Source organism: Arachis duranensis, chromosome 5 (genome assembly GCF_000817695.3).
Source record: "Arachis duranensis cultivar V14167 chromosome 5, aradu.V14167.gnm2.J7QH, whole genome shotgun sequence".
NCBI lineage: Eukaryota > Viridiplantae > Streptophyta > Magnoliopsida > Fabales > Fabaceae > Arachis > Arachis duranensis.
Genome location: NC_029776.3, coordinates 94,013,900 through 94,022,666, shown reverse-complemented (window position 1 = coordinate 94,022,666; position 8,767 = coordinate 94,013,900). Strand labels below are relative to the sequence as shown.

Genomic DNA, 8,767 nt, shown 5'->3' with positions numbered 1-8,767 from the left:
ATATATGTAAATATTCTCCGGCCAACCTTAGTTTCGCAGGCTGAGTTAGAAACTTGTTATTTTGTACTCTCGACTCTCTATTACTACTTTCTGTTTAGTTATACTTATGAACTTTAGTTTTTTTCGCACGCAAGTAACCCTTAATCTTGAGTGTTGCGCTTTTTATTTCGCGTTTTTGCTTTACCCGTTTTTGAAGACTCCTCGTATATTGTATCCTTTTCAGTATTATTATGTAAATATTTTATTTTAGAGGTTGTAATACCACACCACCTCTGTTTTACGGCTTAAGTATAAAGCTCTGTGTGATAGGGTGTTACATTAGCCGTTCACCCCCTATTATAGAGGAGTGAAGCTTCCAAGGTTTGAACCAAGTTCAAAACTTGGGTTGTCTTCTTCTCTAACATCAGAACCAACAAATGACATGGTCAGAAGAGAGAGAGAAGGCTAAGACATTAACATGCATCCATACCATTTTCTTTCATCCTTTTTCTGTAAACTCCTTGAATCTGGGCCGTGTATCTTTTCTTTAGTCCCAAGTTTGATTTTTTATCATTGATAAACCACTTAACACTCTTGACTTTAGTGTCTTCATAGTTGTTTGAATAGTACTTGTAGCTCAGAGTATTTTTTCACAGTTTCTCGTTGAAGTACAAATGACAAAATAACCTTTTTGTGATCTTCTGTTGCGTTGAGATCTTTCCTTTATTATAATTTTTATACTTTCCTTTCTTGTTTGAAAATGGAAGCTATCTTTTCATTTTTTTTGTCCTAGTTTCGGATTTTTCTTCTTTTTTTTTTTAGTTCAGAGATTGATGTGATAAGGAAAAAAAAGAAAAGAGAAAAAAGAAAAAGTTTGTGTTCAATAAAAATGAAAATAGATTCAAATGCACTTTAATTTATTTACCTGGTTGGTGATTAAGTTGAAGAGAGATGGGTTTAGGCATGTTCACTGACTTAAAGTGAATATAGGCTCACTTTCTTTCTTTTTTTTTTTTCATGGTTTAGAGTGAATAGAGTGGCACAGCTGAAATTGATATAAAGCTATTGTGTGTGAGTGTATGTGTGAGTTTGTTTATGCCATATTTAGTATAAACCATATTATATTAGAGAATACTTTGATATTAAGGTTTATACTTTAAATTGATATTGTCCCATGAATCCATATTTGGTATATTAGACAAGCACATTAGATATTTTGATGAGATAATCTATATCTCCATTTTTACGGCTAGGTTACTTTTTATTTAAAATTTCAGGGTCTTACTAATAAAAATGTTCTTTAACAATGTTATCATAAAAAGTTTATAAATTTCTATCCATTAAATAGGGTACGTCTAAAACGAGCTCAATGATTATGTGTTTATTGAATGAATCACATTTATATAGGTTATTAGATCTTATTAGATAAAAATCAAAGGTTAATATAAAAGAAGAGCATTAATGGACTCTAATAAATATATAATATCCTAATACATAAATAAATATTTTAAATGACAATACTTTAATACACAATATTTTAAACGGCAACAGAATCTTTTATTCTTAAATAATTAAATATAAAATATATAAATATAAAATATATGAATATTTTTTATTTAATAAAATTAATTATTATGCAAAACTTTTTTATAATATTAAAAAATTATATTAAAATAATATTTTAAACTGTTACATAAAAATATAAAATAATTAAGATTTTATTTTCATGTATTATATATAATATTTTAAATAAATTATATTTTTAAAATATTTTGATGAAAAATGATATGATATAATAATATCTTCAACAAAAATAATTAGTTAATAAATTTTGAATATAATAATCTAATTATTTATCAAGTAATCTAAAATAAAATTTTGATTATTTTATATTTTTTGTTACAGTTTAAAATATTATTTTAATATAATTTTTTAATATTATAAAAAAATTTTGCATGATAATTAATCTTAATGAATAAAAATACTCATATATTTTGTATTTATATATTTTATATTTAATTATTTAAGCATAAAAGATTCTGTTGCCATTTGAAGTATTATGTATTAAAGTATTGTCATTTAAAGCATTTATTTATGTACTAGGATATTCTATATTTATTAGAGTCCATCAATGCTCCTCTTTTATATTAACCTTTAATTTCCATTTAATAAGATCTAATGGCCTATATAAGTGTGGCTCATTCAATAAGCACATAATCGTTGAGCTCGTTTTAAACATACCCCAAAAAAAACGTGAAACGGCATGAATAAAGCACGTGTAAGTGACGTAGGAGTTGCAACACGTTTTGGTGGATTAGGCATTAATAAACTTGTAATAGTTACAAGCCCTAATCACTTGTATAATGAGCTTTTCCCAAATTAGTTATGGCTACCATTATTTTAAATTCTATTATTTAATTTGATTGAACTTAATTTATCAAAAGACTTGAATGTATAACATTATTCTTTATCAATCCATCGAAATTAAACTTTAATTATATATACTCAAATAAGGAAACAATTAAATACAAATAAAAAATAGTCAAATTATAATTTTTACTATCTTTTTTTAATTTTTAATTTCAATAAAATTGTTCAAAATAATATTTGTCAATAGTCTTTATTTTAAAAAATAAATTACATAATTTAAACATATATACAAAATTGTAAAATAAAATAAATAAAGTCACATTATTGAAACATATATACATAATTTGGCGAAATTTTTTAATTTGACAAGTCTCAAATTCTAGCCCGACCCACCTTTTTTAGCGGGTTGTGCGGATCGGCCCGACGGGCTCGACCCGTGTTGCCACCCCTAGTAAATAGCTTGCAACGTTAAGGAGAAAAGTGATCACCAATAACGCCTGCGAAACCATCATAAGCCCACGTTAATTGTCACGTTAACTAAGTTAACGTGGTAGTTAACGTGGAGACAAAAGAAAGCTCCAACGTTAGTGGTAAACGTGAACACCACTAACGTTCCAAGAATTGGCAATAAGCAACGTTAAGAGTCACGTTAACTTAGTTAACGTGAACTCTAACGTGGAAGAGAGGAACAATGCCAACGTTAGTGACACTCACCTTTGTCGCTAACGTTGGAAGATGGCATTACTACCACATTAGTGGCCATGTTAACTTAGTTAACGAGAGCTCTAACGTGGAGAGTAGGGGCACTTTGAGCGTTAGTGACAAAGGTAAGTGTCACTAACGCTCTCGAAGGTGACGCATAACCACGTTAAGAGCCACGTTAGTTACACTAACGTGAATAAATAAAAAATATTCTTATATTTTATATTTAATTATTTAAGAATATAAGATTCTATTACCGTTTAAAGTATTGTGTATTAAAGTATTGCCATTTAAAGCATTTATTTATGTACTAGGATATTCTATATTTATTAGAGTCCATCAATGCTCATCTTTTACATTAACCTTTGATTTTCATCTAATAAAATCTAATGACCTATATAAGTGTGGCTCATTCAATAAACACATAATTGTTGAGCTCGTTTTAGACATACCCCAATAAATATATTAAAAGAATAAAAACTTTTAAATATTGTTATCATCAATATTAGTAAATATATACACATATTCATTCTCGAAACAACTCAATAATCTATGCTAACATTAAGTGTTTAATAGATTTTAAAGGTTAATTAGTAGTGCTAACATTCTAATTAATATTTTTGAAGTTAATGAATTTTTCTTTTTAAGTGTATATATATTTGGAGAAAAAATTGACAAAATCTTTTCCAACAGGATAAACAAAATAATCACCATAAAACTAATGAAGTAATGATATAACAGAAAACTTATCATCATGATCAAAATTAATTAGTTTAATTAGCCAAATATATAATAATGTAGCAAATTACCTCTTGCCCCTCCATTTCCAATCATGTAGCAAAATATTTTTTTATATGACATTATATAATTGGATACTCATATACTGACTGACTGTGTATTAAAATTAATTTTATTTATAAAATAAATATTGTTAGACTTTGGTTGTTAATAAGCCGCTATTTGTTTTTCACTGGCTACACTTTATAAATAAGTTCATTTGTTATGTGAAAGAGTAGGAGGTGTTTACCTAAAAAAAAAAAGAAAGAGAAGGAGGAAGTTTTATGTGCGACCAAAGTATTTGCTACGAATTTTCAAAAAAAAAAATTAATTTCTTATTTATATTTATATACATTTTATAAATTAGTTATATTTTACATTTTATTATTTATCTTGTCACTGCAAACAAGATAAAAAAAAACTAAATTATATTATTTTTCTCCTTTAAACGAGATATGCGTACCGAACTACCAATGACAGTTAAATCAAACTATTGGACAACTAAAAAAATGGTTATAATACATTTTGGATTGATTTAAAAAGTAAAATTAATATAATTTATTATAATTTAAATTGTATTTGTTTATATTTTTCAATCTAGTCTAATTTAATTCAACAACTCTAATTTGTATTATATTGATTTGGATATATTCATTTAAGGAAAAACACCAAAGAGACTAGAAAACCCCGTTCAACTCACATGAAATAACTTCATATAACATAAAATACATCCCTTTTCCAAAGGGAAAAGCTTACCACAGGGTACTTTCAAACATCGAAGGTAAATGAGGACCATCTAACGTGAATTTCAAAATATAATGGAGAAAGAATAACTAAATCGAATCCGCTAGGAAACTAACTAGGCATGTAGCGAATTGGAGCTAACTAGTTGAAAAACAGGTTAATTACAGAAAAAATGTAAGCCAACCCTCCACTATCCTAATTTTTCGAATTTCAAAATTGAAAATAAAGGGAGATTAATCGACTTCACCTGAGTTTCCACCTCCAAATAAATATAGAATAACCGGAATGTGAAAAAGTTAGATGGAGCTTCTTCATATGAAGTGGATACATACTTTAAATATCAGAAAGCAAACAGTTTCTGTTTTTCATATATGTCAATCAATAGAAGTTCAATCAAAGCTTGGTTTTCGAAACCTGCAGATATTTGGACCTTGAATTTAAAAAAAAAAAAATTCACTTACTCTATATGACAAGAAAACTAATGATCTTGTTTTGTCCAAGTTAATCGCATTTGTACAATATGCCTCAGGCAAAGCTTTACATATGCAACTGCATGAACACAGAAAATGTGAATATGTTTGCAAACTAACTTTGGAGACGATCCAAAATACATTAGAATATTAGATGGCTACATCAGCAAGTAAGTTGCCGCACGGGTAAATGAAGAGATTCAAAGACAATAACAAGAGTACAGGGAAGCTTAACAAGTGATTCACTTTAAAGGATGAAATCAAAATAAAGTTAGCTTAGGAATAAATTAACATCAATGCACAAATAATAAAAATGGAAATAATAATATATCCCGACAAGACACATATGACAACCACTTTGACACAAAAAGTGCCACAAAATAAGCAATGACAGAAAATATCTAAGTGTGGCTAAAGCAGAACCAAGAATCACCATTACATAAAGAAAGTAGATGCATAGATGATCAAGATCAAGAAGGTAACAAAACACATTAAAAAAAGAAAAAAGAAAAAAAATAGAAAGAGATAAATACAACATTATGTGATGTCCAACAAGAAGGATCTCACCTACTTTTTTCCTTGCAGTAGGCCTCTAGATATCTTTTCACCACAAGGTTTCTCTGTTTTATCATTGTCTTCCATTTTTGACAAGAATGCCAATGCTTCTTCATACCATCCAATAAGCCTCTAGCAATCATTTCCTAAAGAAGTTTCTTTGCCATGTCATTCTCATCTTTTTCAAACAAAGCAGGAATAACAGTTTCAAAAGTAACAATATTTGGTAAGCAACCATTGTCTTCCATTTCCAACAACAGCGCCAATGCTTCTTCAAACAAGCCCTCTTTGCAGAGCCCTTTGATCATAACAGTGTATGTTAGGGACTGAAATATGACGTTTGAAATATTAGGGACCAAATTACGACTTAGCCCAAACGTTGGGGACTAAAATAATACTTTACCCCCACACAATAAATAGTACATGAAGAACCTAATTTCATTATAATGCTAAGATTGATTCCTCAAAGTTTATAGCAGCATCAACCATATTCTATCTAGTTTGAGATCAATTTATTTTATGTTTATTAGTGCAGTCTGAAGAGTGATTTTTGTGAAAGTAGCTATTATTCACTTCCATTTAAAACTGATTTTGAAGCATACAATCCAATGGCGGGTTCAACAAGAAATCAAATAAGCTGAGAAAATATTAAATCAAGTGTCTCGCAATGATTTCAAAGGGGCAAACTGAAATCCAAGTATAAAGGAAAATTCTAGAGAACTTCAATATTGTCTTTGCCATGCTGCAACTTAACATGCTTGAGTGCACCTAGCAATCAGAAAGCATGGAACAAAGATGAAATCCATGTCAAGAATCCAAAATACTCAACCACCAATGCAAAATACTTAATCAGCACTTAAGCAGTAAGGCTATATAATAGTTCAACTTTTGATCCCAAAAGAAATTGTACTAACATTCAAAGATATTCTTCAAGAACAAATGCAATTTCAAACTGTACAACATTGTTTCACTTTTAATTCTTTATTCTAACCCCAGTCATCACTTCAGAGAAGATTTAAAAAAACCAAAGAAACAGGTGAAGAAACGATTATACTTGGAATTAGAATCCCCAAATCTTTTATGACAGGTGTAGCTAATAACAGACAACAAAACTTCAAACCATGTTTTAATAATAAAACCTTTTCATCATGATTTTAAACAAGAATATAATAATCCATATATAGGATTTTGCAACGAGAAATAATTAAATAATTCAACTAAGCATCAACTGCTGAGTAACATTATTATGAAAATGAACAAAGGTTTTGAGATACCATTAATTACAACTAAGTAACATTAATTATGAAAATCAACATAATGAACATATTTTCAATTGATTTCTAAGAATTACAGCTCAGTAACATCAATTATGAAAATGAACAAAGGTTTTAAGATAATTCACATTTGAACCATATTAGCCAAATTCCTAGAAATTCCTTCTTGCACAGCCTTTTTTTTTTTTGAAACATCAAGTGTAATCATATACTTAGTATACAGGTTTCTTCAGCTGTGATCAGATTTTAAAAAATAACAAAATGTTGAAATAGTCAACCAAAGAAAAGTGGTACCATGCATTTAGTAGATGTATTTGTTTCAAAGATGGCAGTGAAAATCATATATCTACGTCATTAATCTTGCCACTGCATGTCTTTCAGAAGAATTCTAGGAAGATTCAGTCAAATAAAGCACAGTTGCTCACCAGACCAATCATGAGCTCTTAATTACTATCAACAAATCTTAAGCACTAACCCACCAGTTACAACAGAAAATCTATTAATTTGAGTTGATTTATTTCTCCTCTTGCCTTTTCCATAAGCCTCTAGAGATCATTTCACGAAGATGTTTCAGCGCTTGATCATTTTCACCTTTTTCCAACAGAGCACGAATAATTGTTTCATAAGTTACAGCATTCGGAGAGCAACCATGGTCTTCCATTTCAGACATTAAGGCCAATGCTTCATCAAGTAGGCCCTCTTTGCAGAGCCCGTTTATCATAATAGTGTATGTCCTCACATCCGGACGATAACCCTTAATGGAAAGATCTTGAAAAATCTCTTTTGCATTTTGAAGTCTTCCACTTTTGCACAGGCCATCTATAAGTATGGTGTATGTATATATATCTGGATCAATGCCACACTCTTTTATTTGATTGAATAACATAAGTGCCTTGTCATGTTGTTTGATATTGAACAAAGCATCCAGTAAAGAACTGTAAGTGACTATATCAGCAGGTTGACCTCTATCCTGCATCTTTTCAAGAAGCTCCAAGGCACAAGATATTCTCCTTGATTTTCCCAAGCCATCAATTAGAGTACTGTAAGTTACCGTGTCAGGAACCAAGTTCTTGCGACGCATCTCTTCGAAGAGATTCAAGGCATCATCGATCATTTTACTCTTACAAAAGCCATTAATCATGATATTGTAACTCCGAACATTAGGAAACGCTCTACTCTCAGCCATTGTGTCGAATACGTATTTTGCCTTATTTACCTGATTAACCAAACAATATCCGTCCATTAAGCTGTTATAAGTAACCACATTTGGTTTCACACCATGTTTTGTCATCACAGCCAACACATTCTTAGCATCTTTGATCTTTCCTTCCTTGCATAGTCCATCGATCAAAGTACTATAGGTATAAACATTAGGAGTAATGTTTTTAAGCATCATATGACTTAGTAAATCAACGGCTTCCTTATATTGACCCACAAGACACAATCCAAAAATGAGAGGACTGTATGTGGTAACATCGGGAGAAATTCCCTTAGAAAGCATTTCAGAGAATAAATGAAAAGCCTGACTTACAAGTGTATCCTTGCAGAGGCTATCAATAATTGCGCTGTACATGAAGACATCAGGAACAATGCCATACCGTGGGATCTTTCTCAACACTTGAATTGCAGCAGATGTGTGTCCGGTCTTACAGAGACCATTAATCAAGATCCCATAAGTGACTTGATTAAAGTGAAATCCATGAGCCAGCACTCTGTCATGAAAGCGCACTGCTTTTTCAACATTACCACAGAGACAGAGACCTTTCAGGATTGTTGTTAATGTTACCGTATTAGGTTGGTAATCCATCCTGAAAATCTTGGCCAATACAGAGAAAGCAAGCGTCATACGACCCATGCCGCAACAACAATTAATTATGATGCTCAAAGTAAATAAGT

The 8,767-nt window shown here is 30.2% G+C and overlaps 1 protein-coding gene and 1 pseudogene across 1 annotated transcript in view; both read right to left on the bottom strand.

The window, feature by feature from the left end:
- The window catches only part of LOC110272484 (pentatricopeptide repeat-containing protein At1g62930, chloroplastic-like), a 21,225-nt gene extending 12,464 nt beyond the window's left edge, over positions 1-8,761 (bottom strand). The window contains exons 1-2 of the mRNA XM_052262493.1: positions 5,610-8,761; positions 5,034-5,121 (exon numbers count right to left, since the gene is read on the bottom strand). Of these exons, the coding sequence (XP_052118453.1) occupies positions 7,386-8,726 (1,341 nt within the window). The 5' untranslated portion in view covers positions 8,727-8,761 and the 3' untranslated portion in view covers positions 5,034-5,121; positions 5,610-7,385. The remainder of the gene's footprint in view (positions 1-5,033; positions 5,122-5,609) is intronic.
- The window catches only part of LOC127747798 (pentatricopeptide repeat-containing protein At1g62930, chloroplastic-like), a 28,784-nt pseudogene that overhangs the window by 7,578 nt on the left and 12,439 nt on the right, over positions 1-8,767 (bottom strand).